This window comes from Sciurus vulgaris, assembly GCF_902686455.1.
Source record: "Sciurus vulgaris genome assembly, chromosome: 6".
Taxonomy (NCBI): Eukaryota; Metazoa; Chordata; class Mammalia; order Rodentia; family Sciuridae; genus Sciurus; species Sciurus vulgaris.
In genome coordinates, this window is record NC_136466.1 from 19,550,914 (window position 1) to 19,575,213 (window position 24,300).

General features: G+C 41.3%; 1 protein-coding gene across 6 annotated transcripts in view; it reads left to right on the top strand.

Annotated features, from left to right (window-relative positions):
- ATP10B (ATPase phospholipid transporting 10B (putative)) overlaps positions 1-24,300 on the top strand; it is a 323,628-nt gene that overhangs the window by 296,802 nt on the left and 2,526 nt on the right. For all 6 annotated transcript variants that reach the window (XM_079143825.1, XM_079143823.1, XM_079143824.1 and 3 more), the window contains 6 exons: positions 2,722-2,798; positions 4,125-4,250; positions 8,027-8,227; positions 9,884-9,964; positions 11,166-11,270; positions 20,366-20,553. In XM_079143825.1, the coding sequence (XP_078999951.1) occupies positions 2,722-2,798; positions 4,125-4,250; positions 8,027-8,227; positions 9,884-9,964; positions 11,166-11,270; positions 20,366-20,553 (778 nt within the window). The remainder of the gene's footprint in view (positions 1-2,721; positions 2,799-4,124; positions 4,251-8,026; positions 8,228-9,883; positions 9,965-11,165; positions 11,271-20,365; positions 20,554-24,300) is intronic.

The window sequence follows — 24,300 nt, forward strand, 5'->3', positions numbered from 1 at the left end:
CCATCCGAGATGCTGTCCGATTCTCTTCCAGTTCTGGACAGGGAAACACTTCAGGCTTATAAGCAATGAAGTCTGGTAAGGAGATTTCAAAAACAGATCATCTCAGTTTTATTTTTGTAAGTGTATTCCTAAATACATTGCTAGCACAGAGCAGATCCTCCATCAATGCCGGCTGGCTGGTTGTTGAAGAATTGCTCTGAGAGATGTAAACTTTAATCATCTTGAAGCACAGATATAAAAACCACTCACTTAACACCCTCCACCAACAACCAGACTTGGTTTACGAGAGTCTTCAAAACCTGGTCACCACTAACTCTGCAGCCACGTCTCTTGTCAGGGCCACCTTCCTTGCCAGGTCTGTTGGCTCTCCATGTTCCAACCTAAGGAAACTGCTTACCATTCTCCATGAGCCTTGTCCTCTCTCTCACTTTTAGGCCTTTCTACAAGGAGATTCCTCTGTAAAAACACTCCATCCATTGCCATTGCTGCTTAACCTTCCTTCCCCTGGTATTCCCATGGCACCCACTGCCGTGGGACCAAGCACTGTTCCTCCTGGTGGCCTCCTCAGTACCAATGTTTCCAGGGAACATGGGGATCAGTCTGTTTTATTGATGTTTGATCCCATGCCAGTGAATGTCAAGCTTGTACAAATCACAGCAAACCTCCCTTACCCATGTTTTACTTTCCTCGGCTGTAGTTATCCATAGTCAACTGAGATCCAAAAAGAGCAAAGAGAAAATTCTAGAAATAATTCCAAAATTTTGAATAATTTTTATTTTAGTATATTATTTAACTACAATCTATCAGTAGCTATTGTTAATGTCTTATTGTGCCCAATTTTTAAATACCATAGGTATCTATACATAGGGAAAACCTAGTATGTAGGGCTTGATACTATCCACAGTTTCTGACTTCCACTGGGGTCTTGACACATCTCCCCCACAGAGGAGGGCAGACATTTTGCTTTCACTAAGGGACACTTCTACAGATGGTGCCAGCCTCTCTTCCTCCTACACAGGCATGGAAAAAGAATTTTTTTTCCCAGTGTTTCAAACAAGAGACTTATTATATATTACGGTGTTTCATGGTCTTCAGGTAAAAGCAATTTGGAATTTAAAAGCTGGGGAAGGAGAAGTTACAGAGGGAGCAGAGCTTTGGCAACTGCATGCAACTTTTGTACCTGAGTCGTTATTTCTGTAATTGAGAGCACACAAGGCAATGGCCAGGACTGACCCTCTGAGGTCAGAGATTGGCTTCCCTCCTACAGCCACAGGAACAAAACCAGCAAGGCGGGAAGTATCACAGTCCCACCCTCTGCCTCTCCTGGTGTGCCCCCCGAAGAGGTTAAAGGTCAGCTTTGTTCTGCTGTGGGGAGGATCAAAATTATGAACTGCCGTGCTATCGAGAAAAAGTCTACCTGTGATAAATTTTTAAAAATGTAATTGATACAATTATAAAAATGTATGGGGGGATAATATTAGGGACAAAATTTTTAAGACATTGTTGCCAAATGGAATCGTTTGCTCTGTTAATTCCATATCCTCTGTGATGAATATCAACTTTACTGCCATTTATTCTAAGAAACTACTAGAAAAAGTGCAATCAGGAGAATACTAGTGACAGTCTACAAGAGGGTTGGCAGAGCATAGACTGCAGGCGGCATCCAGGCTGTAGCATGTATTTATGTGGCTACTGACAGTGGTTTCTATATATTTTTAAATATAAATGTTATAAAAAACTACTAGCCTTTAGTTAGTTAGAATACTTGTTTGATTTTGTTTCTTGACTCACAAATCCTAAAATATTTACTGTCTGACCCTTTACAGAGTTTAGTTTGCTGAACTGCGGTTTAAAAGGTGAAGCACTGGGGCCAGTCATGCTTCAGGGGAAGACTGACTAGGTAGAGTCGAGTAGAGAGCTGGATGTGGCTACTAAGTTAAAATGAAATAGAATGTCAACAGCCATTCATGGCCCATGATTCTATATTGGATGGGGTAGAAACAGAACATTTCCACCATCACAGGTGGTCCTGGTGCAGAGGAATGTCACATCTACATAACGTGGACTGACCTCCAGTATCCTAAAACAACTCGGTTTACCGAGTGGAAACTCAATGCAAGTACATGTACTTCAACAACAAAAAAATTAGATTAGACTCATTTCCCATATTCAAGAAACAAAACAATGTCATTCCTCTCTCCTTGGACACCATCAACAATCTGATGATTTGGTTACCATATAATCCATTTGTCTTGACTTGGCCATTATTCCAAGTTAGACTGAGTTAAGAAAGTGTTGATCCTGGAATCAGAAAGACCTAAGCTCCAATTCTCCCACATCTCTTTACCATCTGGGTGGTGAGTCTCCAACGTGTTCAAATTCTCCATTTGTTCAACAGTAAAGCCCATTGTAACATTTGCAGAGGACTTTTTTGTCAACTGTAAAAGACTGCCATGGCTTTCTGGATCACCGTTGTATCCCCCAATACCTCACATTGTGTTCAGAAAAGAGGACTTCATATTGTTGGATAATAAAGAAAAAAAGTAGGGCTTTTTGTCCATGGAACAATAGACATCTTTCAGACCAAACATTGCAACAATGACTTCCTATGGGAAATGTTAAAAGGATTCAGTTGTGTTGACCTGGGAACACTTTAGAGCTATTTTGCTGTCCCTGAGCACTTGGACCAGGAATAAAGCTGCATCCTGACCTCTCTTTCAGGTGATGGAGCAAATGACGTAAGCATGATTCAAGCCGCTGATATTGGAATTGGAATATCTGGACAGGAAGGCATGCAGGTATTGTGCCCTAAAGCTGCTCTTGCTTCTCCCCTACTCTCCTGTTTCCACATTAAAGATTTAAGGAATACACTACAGCACTGGAGGGACTGTCCCCCCAGAACCTCATGGAATTACCAGGGGTCTTTCATGGCTCTACCCGACCTCTATCACCACATTCCTATTGCCCAGCATTTCAAAATCAGAGGGTAAGAAAAGGAGATTGACTTTTTACAGTGAGTCCATGATATCTGTTCTCTAAAGCTGAATAGTACCCAAAATATAAGCCTTCCTCCGACTCCACACTTCTGCCCTATAATGCACATCCAAAGTTTCAGTGCCCTCCATAAGCAATGATAGGCATAAGGGCATTTGGAAACACTTTAAATTGTTGTTTTAGTCATGATGGGTAGATTGACCCATCGGTTGCTAGGTATACTTTCACGGCATACCTTATTCACTGAAAATTCAGCTTGGACCAAGCGTACTAACACGCACTGCTCTCCTTCCCCCTTCAAACAGACCCTCTTTTGTGGTTTTGAACCACAGTTGTATTTCCATCTCCAGTGCAGACATTTGGCATTGCCTAAATTTACAAGGATGAAAGAGCATTGACCAGGAAGCCACAGGGCAGTTCTGCTTTCCCTTTGAGGGTCGCCCACCTGCCAACACTGTCAGATATTTCCTCACTGAATTTGAGTGGTCAACACCGTCCTGTGCTAGGGATTATTCCATTTTTTTCAGATAAGAAAACTGAGGCTCAGGGAACTGAAATAACCTGACCAAGATCCATACCAGGATTTATAACTACGAATATTCAAATCTCATTCTTAAAAGAGTACTTTAGACTACTTTATTATGAATAATCCCAAGGGCAAACAGACACATTTCAAGTCCACGTAAAGGAGGGACTAGCCAACCATCAGCTCCATTTGTGACCGGTTCCACTGCTGTCCAACAGGAGATGCTGAAGGCTTCTCAGAAACTGGCGAAACACTTGAATGGAAGCCCTAATGTGATTAACCATCATATCCCTATGATGGCACCTGCCACATACTGACCCACAATAAACGGTCATTTGATGAATGAAAGGAGATGACAGGAACAGACTACACCATTGGTCCCCTCCAGTTACCCTTTGTGGAGTCTAGTGAGGGTTTGGATTTCCCAGAGGAGAAAGTAGGATGTCAGAATCCAAAAATCCCCCCAAGAGTGACCACATCATGACAAGGAGTGATTCAGACCCTGCCAACTTCAGGCCTGGAACAGAGCACTGCCCTCAGGGGAATTTCTTTGGGAGTTTGGTAGCCACAGATGGAAGCTAATGTCTCTACTCTTCCCCATCAGGCCGTCATGTCCAGTGACTTTGCCATCTCCCGCTTCCGGCACCTCAAGAAGCTGCTGCTTGTGCATGGTCACTGGTGCTACTCACGCCTGGCCAGGATGGTGGTGTACTTTTTCTATAAGAATGTGGTGAGTAGCTCTGTGGCAACCTCCCACCTCAGCCCTGGGGGTCCTTGCCAGGGCCAGAGCATCTCAGAATAAGGAAATGAGAACACTGACCTGGATTTTGGATCCTAAAACTATTCACTTCTCTGGGCCATAATTTCCTCTTTGATAAGAAAGGGCTAATACTTCTATAAAGCTAACAATAGGCAATATTGTGCATAGAGTACAGCATGAGTGGTTATGAACATGGATTCTGGAATCTGACACATTGGATTCAAATCCTGTTCCCATTTGGTTTACGTCTGAGTCTTACCATCAGCAAAATGCATATGGTAATAGTACTATTCAAATATATGTGCTGTGTTAGTCAGTTTTCTGTCACTATGACAAAATACCTGAGATAGTCAACTTATATGGAGGAAAGTTTTATTTCTGCTAATAGTTTTGAAGGTTTCAAGCCATGGATGTTCAGCCAACTGCTTTTGGGCCTGTGATAAGGCAGTATATCATGGCAGGAACACATGGCAGAGGATGCTGTTCAGCAAATAGCAACCAGGAAGCTAGAGGAGGAGAGGAAGAGCTGGGGTCCTTACATATCCTTCAAGAGCATACCCCCATGACCTCACTTCCTCCCACAGACTCCACAGACTTCCATCACATCACCACCAATCTTCTCATGCATGGGCCTCTAAAGAACACATCCAAACCATAGTTTGTGCTGTGTAGAGCAAATGAAATCTTGTATATAATTGATTGGCATGTAGTAATAACTCTAAGGTTAGCCATTATTTTCTATCATAGCTATTATTACTCTGGGAGTTGAATATCATGAGATTTATTTTCTGATTGCAAGGAAAAAGGAATTGAAGAACACCTAGTCTGACTCACACCTTAGATTTCTCTCTCCAAATAGTGACATCGCAATTCAAGATCTGCACGCCATGCCTTGGGACAGCATAAGACCAGGGCCCATGGCTTCAACCTGCACATCCCTTGAGGAGCACCAGGCTTCCTCCAGTGGGTTCCAAGAGGGCAGGACCCTCAATGAAATATGTATCTGCAGAGATGTTTGGGGAAGACAGATCATCTGGGTGTAATATGTCAGGTGACCTTGAAAAAGTCACTTCACTAAGCCTCAGTTTCCCCACAACTAGTACAAGGTGACTGTAGTGCTCTGTGGGCACAGGGAGCAGTCAGAAGGTTTTTGTACTAATGGAGGGAACACGTCCTGAGTTTTTCATTACCGAGTTCAAGGACCTTTGAATAATCCCCAAAAGTCTCCAAATAGAATCAGATTCCTCTTCGCATAAGAAAGATGGAAGAGAAACATTAGACAAAGCAGCAGCTGTGGAATTGTTTTTCCTTGTTGCTCCATTTTCCCAGTCCTCCTTTCAGGCTCTGACACCATCACCCCAGCTCAGGAACAAACCTTTCTGTGCAAAGTTCAATGCATATGTAAATAAACAGCATGACAAAAATATAATCATGTAAATTCGATCAACTGGATGGAATATTATCTCAGCAAGTCTATTCAAACAAGTCACTCCATTTGACTCAAAACTCACTCCGAGTATGAAAGACTATTTACTTAGAATTCAAAATGCCTGTTTTTTGGGTTTTTTTTTTTTTTTTTTTTTTTTTTTTTTTTTTTTTTTTTTTTTTTGCATCCAAAGGAAACACTCTTTTGAATAAGCACAGCCTCTTCTTTGCATTAAATTTGTGAAACAGAAAAGGAAACGTTTCCAGCCAGCCGCGCTTTCAAAGCTTAAATGATATTTATTTCTAGCCCAATGCCATGCTTGAAATTGCGACACGGGTGCCACATTATCTCCCCGCTGCAATTAGAGGGTGGAGAACTATGACTTCCACATCCGAAACCAATTTCAGAGGGGATTAAAACACTGCCTGCTCTGAAATTTGAACAATGAATTAATTACTGCACTGTAGCTTCTTGGGAGGGAAAGCAGGCATTCGATCTCAGCCATGCTGCTATTGAGATGCTCCCTGGGAGATGCAAGGATTCCAGCTAGACGCAGGAAGCGGCAAATAGGCAAGATCCTACCAGGGCCTCGGGAGGAAGCAAGCACTCAGTGCTGTCAAAACTCCAGGATGAGTGTTAGAACAAGAAAACAAATATTTGCTTCACCCATTCTGTAAGTTCTGAATGTCCACACTATGTCAGAACAGTGCTGGGCCATGGGAACAGGGCAGGATCAGGTCAGCGTTGGCCCCTGCCCACAGGAGGCCTGCTATCTACATTCTACAAGGGGTCAGATAATCCATCTTTCCTGCTTTGCAGACCATAGATGTCCAGAAGAATCTCATTGTATAAACCAAAAATTGGACCAAAAGAGGTTGGGTAAAGAGAGGCTTGAAAATGCAGGTGCTCATTGTACCACTTTCCAGCTCTCACCTTGGTCCAAGGGCAACTGAGCATCTCAGCCTCATCTGCAGACTGGGGCCAATAGTATTGCCACTGTGGCTATCCATGTTATATTAATTTAACATAGGCTATTGGCAATACTTTTATATGTTTATCAGGATAAATTATAATGTATGTTGTACATCTAATATAGTGCTATGCTGATATAGTGCTATGTATAAGGCATATCACACAACACATGTAGAAGCTCAAATAGTTACAACTGGTTTTAGAGCAAATGATAGTATTAACATATTAATAATGACAGCCTCTTTAAAATAACACTGGCCCAGCAGTTTTGAAATGAGGATTCTAGTTTGAATACAAATCTGCTGAATGACTTCTCAGAAGACCATGTCAGCGTGCCTCAGGAATAGAACTTTTTGGTTCTGTGGAGCTACCTCCAGGACCAGCTGCTATGTGACTTTGGTTCGGTCACCGAATCACTTCACAATGTGACCCACAATAATGGAGATCCACCCCATCTCCAGGTAGGGACATCTTGAGTGGAAAAGAGTTTTAGAAAAAAATGAAGCTATATTCAGTCTCCTTCTGAGTTAAAGACCTTTAGGAGAATCCCAAATGGTAAACCTTCTCATGAGATCACCTTCCACCAGGCTTCTGGTTCAGTCTATCACCCTTTCCTCTGAGACATTCATTTTTTTTAATTATCTTTTTAATTTTTACAGACTGTGTTTTGATTCTTTCGTTTCTACGGTTGTGCATGATGTAGATTCATATCATTAGTGTAATCATACATGTACATAGGGTAACGATGTCTGTCTCATTCCACCATTTTTCATCCCCCTCCTCCCTCTCATTTCCCTCTACATAATCTCAAGTTCCTCCATTTTCTCTCACCCCCCCCATCCCCCCACCCCCATTATATATCATCATCCACTTATCAGGGAAAACATCCAGCCTTTGGTTTTTGGGGATTGGCTTATTTCACTTAGCATGATATTCTCCAATTCCATCCATTTCTCTGCAAATGACATATTATCAATCTTTATGGCTGGATAATATTTCCCATGCTGCTGCCATATATTTATCACATGCATGGCCTTGACAGAGGACAAAATGATATTCGGAAAGGTTAAGCGGTTTGCACAAGGTCACACAGCTAGTGACAAACTGGGGGACTTAAAACCAGGCCTGCCTCCAAAACCTCTGCTCTTAACCACCACTGCATACTCACTTTACTGGGGAAGCTCCCCAAACATCCTGGAGAACATTAATAGCAGCAGGGGTGTTGGCAGCAGCTACCAATGAGGGAATTCATGCTCCAGGAGCCCAGGTGACTTGGAGCTCTGAAGCAGCAGGTGACGACCAGCGCATGCAGGGACCTCTCTCACAAAGCTGCCCGCTCTGCCCGCAGTGCTACGTCAACCTGCTCTTCTGGTACCAGTTCTTCTGTGGTTTCTCGGGCTCCACCATGATCGATTACTGGCAGATGATATTCTTCAACCTCTTCTTCACTTCCCTGCCGCCCATCATCTTCGGAGTCCTGGATAAAGACGTCTCTGCAGAAACACTGCTGGGGCTGCCCGAGCTCTACAAGAGTGGCCAGAACTCTGAGGTAAGGAGCTCAGGCAGGAGGAGGGGGCCTCGGCTTTTCCCTGGCCACTGACACAGCCCTTGACGACAGTGCTAGCTGGGGTCACAAGCCCTGCATTCTGTCCACTGTTCTGCCACTTAACTCCCATGCAACTAAGTAACTCCTGTCCCCATTCCTGAGCTGTACTTCATATGCTGCTGAGGGTGTTGGAGCAGTGAGTATTTTAATAACTTAATTATAAAAAGTGGCATATTAATGGGGCTGCCCTGGTTGAAGGGGAGAGGACATATAAAAAGATCCCCCAAGCCCAGTGTTTCCTGTTGCTATAACAAAATACCCGGGGCCGGGTGATGTACACACTCCTTTTCAGGAGCCTTATCTGTTCGGCCCTTGGCTGCAGCACAACATGGCGACGGCACCAGGGTGGGAACCTGGGAGGATGAGAGCAGGCACCGTGAGCTGGGAAGCCACGGTTCAACAGGGCGGTCGTGCTCTTTGATAACAGCCCGCTCTCGGGGAACTCACTGAGAGCCCGGCATTAATGCTATCGCAGGCAGCCCCCACAGTGGCCTGACCATCTCCCGAGGCCCTGCCCCCACGTCACCACGCTGAGCAACACGCTTCCAACGCGTGAACTCGTGAGCAACCTGCGCCAACCATAGTCCCTCGCTTGAGAAACCTGGGGACTCACAGCTAGTTTGGTTACCACTAAGATACTCAGAAATGAGTACTTGTACTTCACCTTGTTCAGGGAAAAACATAGAACTCCAGATAACTTGGCCTAGAACTTTCTGGAATCAAACAGACTGAAGAAGTCCTGAAGAGCCACTGGTCAAACCAGCCCAGAAATGGGCAAGGAGGCTGGGTGCAGACAGGGGACCCTGGCAGCTTCGAAGGGAAAGAGACCTCTGGGAAAGAGACTTTGAAACACCTGTAAATATGGTACCTGTGCACCTGGGATAGGCAAAGCCAGATGTGGTGTTTGAGAGCCAATTTTTTTTTTTTTTTTGTGGACAAACAACAATGAATCAAACCCAGTCCTAACCCAGAGAAAGGAGCAGAAAGTGACACAGTAGGCCGAGGAGCATGCGTGTGTCTGGGGGCAGCACAGTTATATCGTGACTCTGCTAGGTTACCCATCTGGGGGCGTGTCAGCTGCAGAACTTTATGAGTACCTGCAATTCAAAGAAAATATAGTAAAAACAAACCACAAAAATTTCTACTGTTCCCAGAAAGAGCGAAGGCTCATCTCTGAAGCAGCGGAGCCGTCTCTGGGCTGCCCATGACCCCGGGCTGCACTCTGGCTCTTCATTTCAGAAGCCCCCCGGAAGCTTAAGACCCTCTGATGTACCAGGTGTATAACAATCAAGAAACTGAACTCTAACTAGAGACCCAGGCACAGTGGCATTTAGTCCTCTGAACCCCAAAGAAACGGTGTCACTTCTAACACATTTTATGGAAAAAAGAAACGTTGCTCAAGTTCCACTATTTGCACAAGGTCACATGTATGTGACAGAGCCGAGACTTGAACTGTGGTCTTGAGAGCCTGTGCCATTTCCAATCTATTGTGGCTGAGAGCTGGTGCAAGTGGTAGATCGTCCCTAGCCTCCCCCAAGGCAGCTGCTTAGAAGGAAAAGTTCTGCGTTGTGGTGTAACCGCAGGTGTCTTCCCTGGCAGAACTATAACCTGTCGGCTTTCTGGATTTCCATGGCGGATGCGTTCTACCAGAGCCTTGTCTGCTTCTTCTTCCCCTACTTGGTAAGTCATTTTAGACACATAAATTACAGCCTGCAATTGGTACTGGTTTTATGAAATTCCAGACTACGGGTATCTTTTTGGATGTTTCAGACAGGTTCCAAGCTGGTGGTTGTAGATCATCTCCCACCAGCTGTTTGAAAAAGTAGAACATTTTATCCCAACATTTTAGGATCTGGTAGCTATCAATAAACCAAAAGTTATCATCATTCCCTTATGGCAAAAATTTAGACTCGCAGCTCTGCTTAGAGGGAAAAGTGCTCTCTGATTTGCCAGAGCCCCCACCCTTCCCCTTTGCCTGATACCTGGACTTCTTTGCTCATTTGCTGCTTCCTACCTGATTATGGAAGGTATTTGAATTGATTTGTGCTTCCAAAGTCAAGGCAGCAAGAAGAGATACTACATTATTTTAAGTGAACAGCAATTGCAAAGATAACAAGGGATACCAATCCCATCTCAATTTGGTTTCTGATTTTAAATAGTGTGTTCTTCCTGAACAGGGCGAGGGGGAGCCAGAATAGGGGTCATTGCCTCTAAAGTAATCCATGGTGCTTACTCTGAGCCTTTGAGCTCAGATTTTTTCACAACTAGCAACTTCTGCTTTTTTCCAAATTTCCTGGCTTGTGATACCCCCTGGCGAGGCTCCGCTGGCCTTTCCTGCCTCATCTCTGTACCTGCCATATGCTCAACAGACCCACCACACAGGACTCGGGAGTGCTCCTAACCCGCCCTGTTCACCCCACTCCTGATCTTTGCCTGGACTGCATTCCCCTCTTATCTTTGCTGTCATATCCTCTCTTTTGTGTTCCCAGTCATTCCCTCTATTATTTCACTCATGCCCTTAAACTGTACCACATCTACCCAGGCTAATGGCCTATAAACTCCTTGAAGGTGGATATGAAAAGTGTCCTTAGCCCAGAGCCTGGTGAATGCTCAATAAATCCTTTGTTCACTCAGTGGTTTTACAACCCTCATCCTGACTTCCTCTGGCAAACATGTTTCTAAGTAATTTAGTTCTATCACCTCATTGCTCATCTCTGTTCCTTGGGTCAGTTCCATGTGGACAGCAACTGGATATCTTCTCTCCCTGTTCACTCCCCACCTTGACACCTGCCTTCATTGATGCTTTGTAATCACTGTATCGAAGGCAAAGCTTTATATCCACAGGCACATCTGACAATGCCCATCTTTTCCTCCTCTGCAGACCTACAAAGACTCCGATATTGATGTCTTTACCTTTGGGACGCCAATCAACACCATCTCCCTCATTACAATCCTCTTGCACCAGGCAATGGAAATGAAGACATGGGTGAGCGTCCCAGAGCCTCTAGTTCAAAAGCATATCCCTGAAGCCTACGTTCAGATTCCCCAGGTGTTTCACTCTGTCGTTAATCCATTCCATCAACTGCACATTGAGCTCCTAGCTGTGTCCCACCTGGAAGGGGCTGGAAATGGTGAAGAAGATACAGTTCCTAGCCCCCATTTTCTGGTCATCTAGCCAGGATGATAAAACTCACACACACAAAACAGGATCAGCATTATTTGCGAGAATAGATAACATTAATACAAAGTTCAGGAGTGATATAGAGACAGGGACAAGTTAGGCTGAACACCCCGAGTTACGTTAGGGAGGACTCTTTCTCATTAAATTTCAGGGTGCAAGATTGGAAACTGCCTTCAGGTCACCAATACTCAAGCAAGTCCAAATATCACATTTTGATATCTAAAGAGGAATTCCAGCTTCTTCATTGAATTCAAGTCAATAATAAGTTTACAAAAGGTACAACAGGGCCAAGAAATTGGCCCCAAACAGTTGAAGACAAGCAGGTTTGGAGCCCTGGCAATCTGACTCCAGGCAATCTAACCACTTTGTCAATAATGTGAATAGATAAAATTGAATGGTACATGGAGACCATAATACAGAAAGATTTGTCCTTAATCACATGGAAATGGCTCTTTCTGAAAGCATTAATATTAAAAATTTGGAAATCTACTCCCCAAGTAGGCTCACCCTGTTTCTGGGTTCTGCAGTAGAACTTACCACCTCACCTCCTACTATGGGCCAAACCACAGGCACTGGCTGTTAAAACCACCAAGGGAGATGCTAGATCACAGGGTTCCCATTTTGAAAACCCCTTGTACCCCAATGCATGCCAATGACCAAACAAAGTGCGAAAACCTAAAAGACACCAGGCTTATATTTCTTCATGAACCACCTCACCAGAAGAGCCCGCAACATACTGGGGCAGAGGTCAGATTCCAGACAGGCTCAAACTGCCAGGTTTCTAGGAGTCAGAATAAGACATGGATGATGGTACTAGAGTCTGGCCCCCATGGTGTAGGGGAGACTGGAGTTCCATTTGCTACTGGGTCCCACCTCCCCAAATCAAGAAAGCAAAACTACAGAAGATATGACAATGAGCAAGCATGGTGGCACATACCTGTCATCTCAGTGAATGAGGCAGGAGGATCCCAAGTTTGAGGCCAGCCTGGGCAACTTAGCAAGACCCTGTCTCAAATTTGAAATAAAAAGGGGAGTGGGAATAGGGATGTTTCTCCATGGTAAAAGGCCCATGGGTTTGATCCCCACTACTACCAGGAAATATGGCAATAAAAAGCTATATCTAAATAAAATATAAAATAGGGCTGGGGATGTGGCTCAGTGGTCAAGTGCCCCCTGAGTTCAATCCCCAGTACCAAAGAAAAAAGCTATGTGGGGTTACAGTCTTGTCAGAATCGTGAGCATGGGATACTAGGAACTGAGTCAAGCTAAATATTTAGAACTCTTGGAAATGAAAAAATGCCACTAATAGTACAATTTATGGGATCCTCTCTAGATCAGACACTGGCTAAAGGTAAACTACCAAACTGGACGGTAGTAATGGGACCTCATCCAGAATGCCACACAAGTAAGAAAAAGGAGTTGAGCATGATGGTGGCTGGAATGATTGCTCCAGCATGCACATAACAGGTGTCTCAGCAGAAGATAAGGAGAGAATGTGACGAAGCAGCGTTTGAAGTGCCGATCGTTGTGAATGAAAATCGGAATAAATCTGTCTCGATCACCTGGATGTATTAGAGGGGAACTGCACAATGTGAGACAGAGATGATCTTAAAGTCCACCAGAGACTATGGACAAGGTACCTGGACAAAAGCCACCAGCAAACAATAGATTCAACCGCATACTAAGTGATTCAAGCACATCCATGTTTATAGCAGCACAATTCACAATAGCCAAGTCATGGAATTAGCTCATGTACCCATCAACAGATGAATGGATTAAGAAAACGTGGCGTGTGTGTGTGTGTGTGTGTGTGTGTGTGTGTGTGTGTGTCTCCACACACACACACACACCATGGAGTTATACTGAGCCACAAAGAATGAAACTATGACATTCACCAATAAACAGACAGAACTACAGATCATGAAAGTGAAATAAACCAGTCCCAGAAAAATCAAGGTCAGATATTTTCTCTCAGATGCAGAGGCTAGAGCAAAATATGGATAAAGGGAGATCAGTGAAGTAGAGGTAGGGGATAGAGAGGAACCATACCTATATGAATATACCACAGTGAATTTCACCTTTATGAAGAAGCACTCACTTTTTAAAACCTACAAATGAATAGAAGGAAGAACAGTAGAAGAAATACTGGGGACTGAAGTGGAACAAATTATATTTCTTTCATGTATGTCAAAATAAACCCCAATATTATGTGAAACTAATTCTCTAATACAAACTTTCAATTTTTTAAAAAAGACTTGAAGGAAACTAAACAGCTATGCCATATGTATATATGGAAATATCACAGTGAACCCCATTAGTATAATTAGTACATGTGGAAAAGAGTAAGCCAAAATAAATGACATTTTTAGATTAACTGAAGTTTATCACCCACAGATCCTCATTAAAAGAAAGAACCCACTTTAGCAAGAACATCAAAAAGTATAAAAACTAGAACTTTAGGAAATACCATGATGGTAAAGAAGGGCTGAGTAATTAATTTATGCTAAATCCATCATGCCTAGGAGATAGAAATAAACATTTAACTATACATCTTTTCATAAAAGTCCAAAAATGTAACGTTAATAACTAAAGGAATGAGAAGGAAAAAAGAGCAGAGAAAATGATAGCAAATACAAAATACAAAATGTGTTCCAAAAAATCCAAATGTATCAGTATTCTTAGTCAATGTTAATGGCTTCAATTTTCTTTCTCTCTCACACATTTTTTTTTTCCTGAGCAAATATAAGGCAAATGAACAAATTCACAATCATAGCATGACCTTTTTATGCAGCTATATCAGAAACTGGCATGGATCAAATAAACAGAATATATAAGCTTTGAATAAATTATTTTATCTAATATGTAAAATCCTGTTCCAAATAGCAAGTATACATTTTTTTTTCCAAACAGATGATTTGAAAAAGACCAAATTTTGAATCACAAAAGAATCTGATAGATTACTAGGATCATGGTCTTGAACAAAATAGCATTTGAACTAAAAACAAGCAAGTAGCAGGTGACCAAACCAAAGATAGAAGTACATTTTGGAATTTCCAAGTATGCCAACTCATGAGGTTAAAAAAAAATCAAATGATACTGGAAATTATAATAGTCTTCTTACAAATGACTGTAAAAATACAACATTGGCAGACTTGTGCAATGCAACTACAGTTTTTTATTATTAAAAACAAAATGGGAAACAAATAAGAATTCACATCCAGGAATATAAAATTACCATGTATACCAAAGAAAATAGAAGAAAAAAATCTTTTAAGATCAAAGTGAGCTCTTCAAAAATGCAATGAAAACTAAACTCTGGTTTCAAGAGAAGACACTAAAACAAAACTTGGAATGAAAATGATAATACCTGTTTTTAAATTATTTTTTTAATCTATTTAAATGTAAAATGTACAATAACAGTCAAGGTTACTCAGCAAATAAAAATAATCCAAATCCTGTCCCCAGAAACATCAAATTTAAAGGATTACAAAAATGAATTTGAGTGTGAATTTATAAGAAACAATCTTTTATATCAAATTCTTCATGGAATAGAAAATAGGGAAAGATGTTCTAGTCCATTTATGCCACTAGAACAACATACCTGAAAGGAGGTAATTTCCAAGGAATAGAAATTTCTCACACCTCTAGAGGCTGGAAGTCTGAGATCGTGATCCCGGCAGTTTCAGTGTCTGGTGAGAGCTGCTCTCTGCTTTCAAGATGGCGCCTTCTTGCTGCATCCCTGGAGAAGAGGAGGCAAAAGGGGCTGAACACTGTTCTCATGTAGTAGAAGGGCAAAAGACACTGAAGCTCTGCCATTAACCTCTTTTACAAAAGCACTAATCCGTCATTAAGACCAGACTACTTATGACATAATCACTTCCCAAAAGATCCTACCTCTCGTGACCCACACTGGGTATTAATTTCCTTCATATGAATTTTGTAGGGACACAAACTCTAGCAATTTGTTTTCAATGGCTAAAATAACACTGATACCAAAATGGGTATGGACAGTCCAAAGAAAGAAAATTGTGGGACGATCTTACTAATAAATATTCTTGAAAAAATTCTAAATACAATGTTGACGGATCAGATCAGTAGTGTGTTAAAGATGAGAACATGCAACCAAGAAATTTTCTTATCTGTTAGACTTTAAACTGATATACCACTTTAAAGAGCAATGAGAAAGCTAGAAGAGTTTAAAGTACTCATGCACAGTGTCAGGATTCCATCTCTAAGTATGTATGAACCCTGAAAATTACTCGTTTATATAAGGAGACATATGCAAGCATGTTTGCTCCAGCATTGTCCTTAACAGGAAAATAAGTAATTGTGGTCTATTCGTACAGTAAAATAGACAGTCCTGACTTATAGTAATTTGGCATGCAGGTTTATAACTGTATTCTCACATCACTGAGCAAGAAAGATCATTTTTCTTGAGTCTCTTCTTATAAAGACACTAACACCTCTCATGAGAGCAGCTCTCCAATGACCTCCCAAAGGTCCCATCTCCACTGGGTATTAGGGCTTCAAAATACAAATTTTAAAGGGTACTTTCAGGACACAGCAAGAGTACTACATCATGTAGCATAGTATTTATACATGATAAAGGAAAAAGTAACCATCAACATGGATCCATAAACACACGTATGAAACATGCATAAAAATAACAATGAATTTATATTCAATATTAAAGAGGTCATTTGCAAGGGATATATTGTATCTCTGAGACAGTCTTTGTATGCTTGAAATTTTTCACAATTTTTAAAAATTTTTATTTGTTCCAATTAGTGGTACATGACAATAGAATGCATTTATACACTTCGATAGATCATACATAAATGGAGTGTAATCTCATTTTGTACACATTGTAGGATCACATCGGTCATGCAGTCTTATATGTACTTGAGGTAATAATGTCTGTTTCACTCTATCATTCCTTCCCTCCCTTCACTCCACTCTACCTGATATAAAGTAACTCTCTTCTTCCCTAGCCCCTCTCCTTTATTGTGAATTATCATCCGCATATCAGAGAAAACATATGACCTTTGGTTTTTTGGGTTTGGCTTATTTCACTTAGCATGATATTCTCCAACTCCATTTACCAGCAGATGCCAGAATTTCACTCTTCTTTAAAACTGAGAAATATTCCATTATATCTATTATATATCTCACATTTTCTTTACCCATTCATCCGTTGAAGGACACCAAGGTTTGTTCCATATTTTAACTATTGTGAATTGAGTTGCTATAAACATTGATGTGCCTGTGTCACTGCAGTATGTTGATTTTAAGTCCTTTGGGCATAAACCAAGGAGTGGGATAACTGGGTCAAATGGTGGTTCCAGTCCACATTTTCTGAGGAATCTACATACTTCTTTCCATAATTGTTGCACCAATTTGCAGTCCCACCAGCAATGTATGAGTGTACCTTTTCCTCCACATCCTTGCCAACATTTATCGTTGCTTGTTTTCTTGATAATTGCCATTCTGATTGCCAGTGAAGCTTTAATTTGTATTTCTCTAATTGCCAGCGATGTTGAACATTTTTACGTGTATTTGTTGCCAATCCAAGATATTTTCCTAAAGAAACTCTATGACCCTCTTAACCATTATGTTTAAATTTTCAAAACTTTCAAAAGTATAATCAAACCTCAACTGTATATTAAATGGGTGATAAGACTAAAACTTCTATATCCTCTGCAGTCACTTAGCCCTCTTTCTGAAAATACTGCATCCATCTGCTTTAAAAAGAGGGAAATACAAACTGGGCACAGTGGCACATGCCCATAATCCAGCTACTCTGGAGTCTGAGGCAGGCAGATTGCAAGTTCAAGGCCAGCTTGAATAACTTAGCTAGACCCTGTTTCAAAATAGTTTTTTAAAAAAATGGGGAAATAACTGTCCATCTAATGCAGCTCTAGAACAGATGCCCCAAAAGTTACTGGTCCTTGTTTGTAAAGGAGTCAGTTACTGAAATCATTTATCTCCTTTTAATTCTTTTAGTATTTATTTTTAAGTTGTTGATGGGCCTTTATTTATTTATTTACTTATATGTGATGCTGAGAATCAAACCCAGTGTCTCACACATGCCAGACAAGTGATGTACCACTGAGCCACAACCCCAGCCCATTTCTGAATCTCCTTTCTGAATCAGGGGGTTATCTATTTCTTCCTAAGTTAGAAATAAAACAATTTTAGTAGCTGTGCCAGTTTTCACAGTCCTCACCCAAGCTATCATAAAAGTTAGATAAATACCTCAATTGAATAGGATGAATGGTTCAAAGGAACTATTATACCACATGACTACTATATTCTTGAAAAATCCATAAAAGATTTTAAGTATTCTCAACCTCAAGCATGTAAGATAAGGCATCTGTTAATTATCTCTACAGTCTTTCCACAATGTATACATTTCTCAAAACAGTACATGACAAATTCAAAGCAATTGTAAAACTTAGCTAAATAATTTCAGTTAGGAGTTCAAAAGATCTATTGTATAACATGATAACTATAGTTAATAAGAATGTCTCATTGTTGAAAGTTTTTAAGAGTTTAAGTATTCTCACCACATGCAAAAATATGATCAGTATGTGAGGTACTGCATATGTTAACTAGCTCAAATTAGCTGTCCCACAATGTATACATATTTCAAAACATGTACATGATAACGATGTACAATTTTGTGTAATTTAAAAAGAAAAAAAAGGAAGTTAGCTTCCTTTTCCAGAAACGAGGCTATTTTTTGGATCACTGCCCACACTGAAAACATAAAATACTGGATAATTTTTTTAAGGAAAACTCTTTGAAAGAACAATAAGCTCACAGCTGACAGGATAGTCAAGACCGAAACCTCAGGGAAAGAGGGAGTCTGCAGAAGTAAGCTGAGCCATCACCTGTTTCCTTGGGGATACTTGTGGCCCTGCCTAAATATGAACTTTGAGTGGAAGACTCAAAAATTAAAACACAGGCTCTTAGAGCAGGAGTCTAATAGCATATCACATTACATTGAGATCCTGGAGGCTACACTTTAAGGGGAAGAATAGGTACACCTGACTGTATCCTTCTCCCAAGCTAAACAGTAGAGAGGATGAGCATAAAGAACCTGTCCTTGGAAAGTGTGACCAGGGGCTGTCCTCACATAGATTTGCGGCCCAGGTTCACAGCACCTGGGTGAGCCAAATATCAACCCATGAATTACACTTGAAGTGATCTGATGGCACTGAACCACACATGCCCTCTCTAGAGAAAGGTACCTTCCTCCTCCAAAGGCTGAAATAATCCTAAAATAATTCTAAAATGACCAATCTCACAAAGAAACCAGAACCAATTAGAATAAAGAAGCAAATAGATACAAAATTATCAGATGTAAGTGACAAACACTATTTCCTTAAACACAGTAAAGAACAAGCTTTAAAATATCTGTAGAGATTGGGAAACTATTCCAAGAAACCTAGTAGATTTGAAAAGAGATCACATGGAGGATTTACTTGTAAAGACTGTAGTAACTATAATTGTAATGGTTAACTTCATGGCAGATGAGATACAGCTAAGGGGTATTTAGTGAATTGTTCAAAAGAAATTATCCAGAATATAGAAGAAAAAATAATGAAAATTATAGAAGAGATATTAATGATATCTGAAAAAAATACTTAATATACATTTGATAATAATCCCAGAAAGAAAATGAAATGAGCAATATTTGAAAAGACAGTAACTTGAGAATTTTGCAGAAGTGATTGAAAGATATTAATCCACAGATGTAAGAAGATCAGCAAACAAGCAAAACCAAAAAAAAAAAAAAAATAACAATTCACACTTATTATAAGGAAATTATAGAATGCCAAAGACAAAAAAAAAAATCATACAAGCAGACAGATTTTTAAGAAACATTTCCATTTAAGGAAAAACAGACAAAAGATTGCTAATTTCGCAATAGCAACAATGGAAGCCAGAGGACAGTGGAATGCTAGCTATAAGATGCTGAAAATTCTGCCAAACAAGTATTCTATATTCAAAAATCTTTCAAGAATGAGAATGAAATACAGTAGAGAGCATATCACCCTCAGACTCTGACACAAGTCCACATTACAGGATGTACAAAAGGAAAGAGATTTCAGATGGAAAGGTTCAAGAAGAATGGATATTGGTCAATACACAAGTAAATCTTAATGAATATTGATCACATTAAACACTGATTACTATTAAAATAGACAGCTGTGATAGCACAAATGCAAGGAGGTAAAAGGAGTTAAAGTGCTCCAAAGCACTTCATAATCCAGAAGGGAAAAGTAGCTGTATACTCTAAACTCCAGTAAGATCGATTGTTACTTGTAATCACTGAAAAAATAAAATAAAAATAAAAATGGTATATGTGATTTTCAAAATAGTAAAGAGAGAAAATAAAATTATGCAAAATGTCACTATGTTTGAAAGTCAAGAACAGAAAAGCAGCAGCACAAACAAGACAGTAAGACTAGACAACAGAGCACTGCACTATCAAAGTGAATAAATTACTGCCACATGTGGAAGAAATGGACTCCTCACACAAATGTAATATTGAGGGGAAAAAAGGGGGAAAATTAACACAAAGCATTCCTGTTTATTCAACATTTAAAAACTGGCCACAGAGGAAACAGGTAAGTGGTAAAGCTACCAGGGATGGTTGGGCAGTCATCACCAATGTCAGGAGAAACAGATTTGGAGGACCCTGGGTTAATGACAACATGAATATTTGCTTTAAAAAAAAAAAAAAAAAAAAAACCAGTTGAATGGATCATTATAGTTTTTCATTTGTGCAATACATTTCAAAGAAGTTAAAATGAAGTTAGCCAAGTAGTTCAACCACAGGGCCCGAAATCCAACCTATACCCTCAAAAGTGCTTTCTTCTTTCCCTCCACAGACCATTGTCCATGGGCTTGTCCTGCTGGGCAGCTTCCTGATGTACTTTGTGGTCTCCCTGCTGTACAACGCCACCTGTGTTACCTGCAACAGTCCCACCAATCCCTACTGGGTGATGGAGAACCAGCTCTCGGACCCCACGTTCTACCTCGTCTGCTTCCTCACACCAGTTGCAGCTCTTCTTCCAAGGTCTGAGCACTGGGGTTACTCCCCAGCTAGAACTGCCAGTTTCTCCTTAATAAGCAATATTCATAATTCACTGATTAAGACTCTTAAAACCCAATCATTTCTCCTCTGAGCCTTCCTGCATTATCTCACATGTGAGTTTTTGTGGGACACCTCACATCTAAAACATAATATTCCACCCCTGGCCCCCAAAAGCTCACAACCATCTCACAAGGAAAAATACTTTTTGTCCATTTCCAAAAATTCCTTTAGTCTCAACAGTCCCAAGATTGCTCAAAGTTCAAGTCCAAAGTCTTTGAGGCCCAAAGCAATCTCGCATTTGAGCTCCTGTAAAATAAAAAGCAATTTACAAGCATCCAATATATAAAAGGTACAGAAGAAACATTTCCATTCACAAAATTAGGGACATAGAAAGCCATAGGACCCAAGCCAGATGGAAATCCAGCTGGGCAAACATCCTGTAGTTCTCTGTCCAAGCATCTGGAGCCTGTGGCATGATGTCCTCTCCAAAGGGCTTGTGTAAGTTCTGCACCAACAAGCTGCTTGTACCCCGCTACTGGTCCCAGGCTCCATCCACCCCTTGCCCTTTCTCTTGGAGCGCCTTCTATTTGGAATGGCCTTCCCATTACCAAACCCCTTCAGCCTTTGTTATCTTATCAGACTTGACGATTTCCAGAAGCTCTGTGACATCATCCACCTTCTGCAGGATGACACAAGTCTCTCTCTCACATAGTCCACCACAATCTGTTTCTCTAACCATCACCTAACACTTCATATCTGCACTCAGATAAATAAAGGAACAAACATGCATAGAACAGGAACCTTAAGAAGTCCATAATCCAGTGGAGGATTTGGACATGAATCTGACCATAGTACAAGTGGCTGGTATCCATAGTGAGCCCTGAGAGTAGAGTGGGGAGCAATTAAGCAGCACGAGCCTCAGGGACATAGTTCTCACCCTACCCCTTCTTACCCATAATGGCTGAGGAAAGGAGCTATGACAATCCTGCCCTGGTCGGAAAAGGGTATCAAATATGAGGGTTAAGTACTCTTGTCACTTTCTTTTGAGATTAAATACAATTATGATCACCATGGACCAAGCACTGAACGCTGTGGGGTGTGGAAAGCAAACTTTACAAGCCCTACATTCTTTATCTCTGTCTAACTAAAAAATATACTTGGAGCCGGAACATAAGACTGGCACGTCAGTTTAATGAAGATCCTTAAAACGTGTACAGTGACTGCTGACGTGTATCTTGAAAAGAAAGGCACCCCTCCTGACAGCCTGTTGAACAGATGAAGGACAAGTGGGGGAAATGCAGCAAATATTCACTTGCTAGTTACCCTGACACATATAGAATAAGCAAGGATTTAACCTATCAAAATAAAATTGAATTTCTTAGTATTTATTAAGAAAGGCAAAGAGATTTCCTCTGAAGTGAAAGGATGATTTTAATAGTTGGAAGGACTATTGATTTGGAACAGTTATTATTCACCTGTAGAAAAACAACTTGTTCACTGAAAGTTGTAAGTTGCATTTATCATAATGGAGATTGATTTTCACTCTCCAAGCTTGTGCTAATTAGCCCATTAACCATGACCTTTCCAACCTAGTTATTTCAACCAGCATAAAAGCACAGGACAAATTCCCTTGAACTACAAACTATAGATGCATGTAAGTTCAGATAAAAGAAAAGCAAATGACATATATACCTTAAATGTGCCTCTTACATTTAGCTACAATAGAAGGTAGCAGTCCCTGGATCCTCTTTCCTTGGCTTCAGGGACTCCACACACTATTGGGATTTTTCCTTCTTTCTTTTGCTGACTCTTCTCTTTAGTGTTGTATGTCAATCCTATTCTAAGTTCCCTTCTCTTCTTGCCAAAATCAGTGATTGCCATTGTGGATTTAAAATCACTTTTAGCAGATGAATCTCCACTCTAAATCACCAACAGAGACTTCTCTTCTGAATTCCGGATGCATCTTTCAAGATCCCTATTCTTCACCTCCCCTGGGCATACTAAGGACACCTGGCAACATCTCTAATTCATAATTCCACCCTCCACCACCAACCAACCTAGAAACCTGGGTCTCTTCCAAGTTCCTTCCAGTAAAAGCCAACCACCTGGGACCAGAGCAGACCCATGGGAGTCACCCACGACCCTCCGGGTCCTCATGTGCATATCTTGACTAGCACTGAGACCTGGCAGCTTCGTCTCGTGCACGTGTCTCAGCTCTTCCTGCTTTTTCATTTTCATAGCTGCCGCCATGGGTGGGCCATGCCCCTTCACTCCAAATTACTGCAAGGGTCTCCTGTTGGGTCTACTGTGCATTGTCACTGTATCCAAGTGTGCTCACGTCACCCATTTATCACTCTCCCAGGGTTTTAAGACCTTTACAATGAAGCTTGAAAACCAAAACATGGGCCATGGTTCTCACCGGCTCTGTGCCAGCTCTCCACACTTGGGCCAATATGCTTGGCTTCTGGCCCTCGCCCCTTTGCTGGCCTACCTTCTGTGCAGTCCTCTGCTTACGTGGGTCCTCCCTGAGGAAGGTCTTCAGACCAGATCAGGTGCTCCACATCCTCTTGCCTCCTCCTCACCCCCAGGTAGAGCCAGATTCATGTGTGACATGAGAGGAAGTCTCTGGCTTATGCAGAGCTTAGCCTAGTGGGACCTAGCCTATTGTGGGAACTTGAAGTGTGTGTTGCTAAATGGATGAAAGAGAAAGGGGGCAGTTTGGGACAGGTTCAGACTGAAATTCTTATTTCCAGGTAAGCAGCTAATGCTTTCCTGATGTGCATATATGGCCCCCTGTGACCTCAGGTGAGGTGAGAAACAATGAGAAAAGAGTTATCTGGTTCCATGGGTTGTCTTCAGAAACCCCTTGCCCACTGTGGGGTCACCCTGCAGTTAGAAGACTAACTTAGACTAACTAGAAGACTGGGAGCCTCTCTCTGCTTCAAAGAATTTCAAAGAATTGAAAAATGAATTTTTTCAAGAAAGATTATCTTTGGAAAAGGCCCTAGCTGTCCTCTGGGCCAGATGGATTGTTTTTTAGAGAGAGAATCTGACACCCAGGAGGGGATGTGAATGGCCCGTGTCATGAGCTGGTGTCTGCTCCCACACACCACCTAGGTTTATTTCCCTCCTCACACCTTCCCTTGCCTAAATTTGGAACAGGGAGAAAATTCTAGCTACAGATGGAGACACCGAATTCCACAGTCCACCACAGGCTGCATGCAGCTCGGCAGGAAGAAAGGAACCCTGGGTTAGCCAATAGAGTTCTCAACTTCCCAGAACTTGGAAATCTCAACTCATCACTTGGGGCCTCAGTTTTTTCATTTTGGCAAATGGTGATACTACAGTAATGCTTTCAATTCAGCATGGTACACAGATTCTAGAAAATAAGATGTATTTTAAAATGACTTAAGTTCCACAAAGTGTTGGCATTACAAGTCAATTACATTTGCCTGAATTAAAGTGGCCCCCAAACAGAATGTACTGCCTTGCATGTGGCAGGCAGGACACACTCACTCTGGATTCAAAGTGCTCGGTTCTGACCAGAGTTGACCACCGTATGGCTCCAGATAAATCACTGAGTCTCTCAATACCAGCTTCCTCATCCATACACAAAAGGGGAAAAATGTATAGTCATGTGCCGCCTAAAGACAGGGCTACATTCTAAGAAGTACATCCTTAGATGGTTTCATTGTAGAGTAAACATCGTATACATAAACCAAGCTGGCT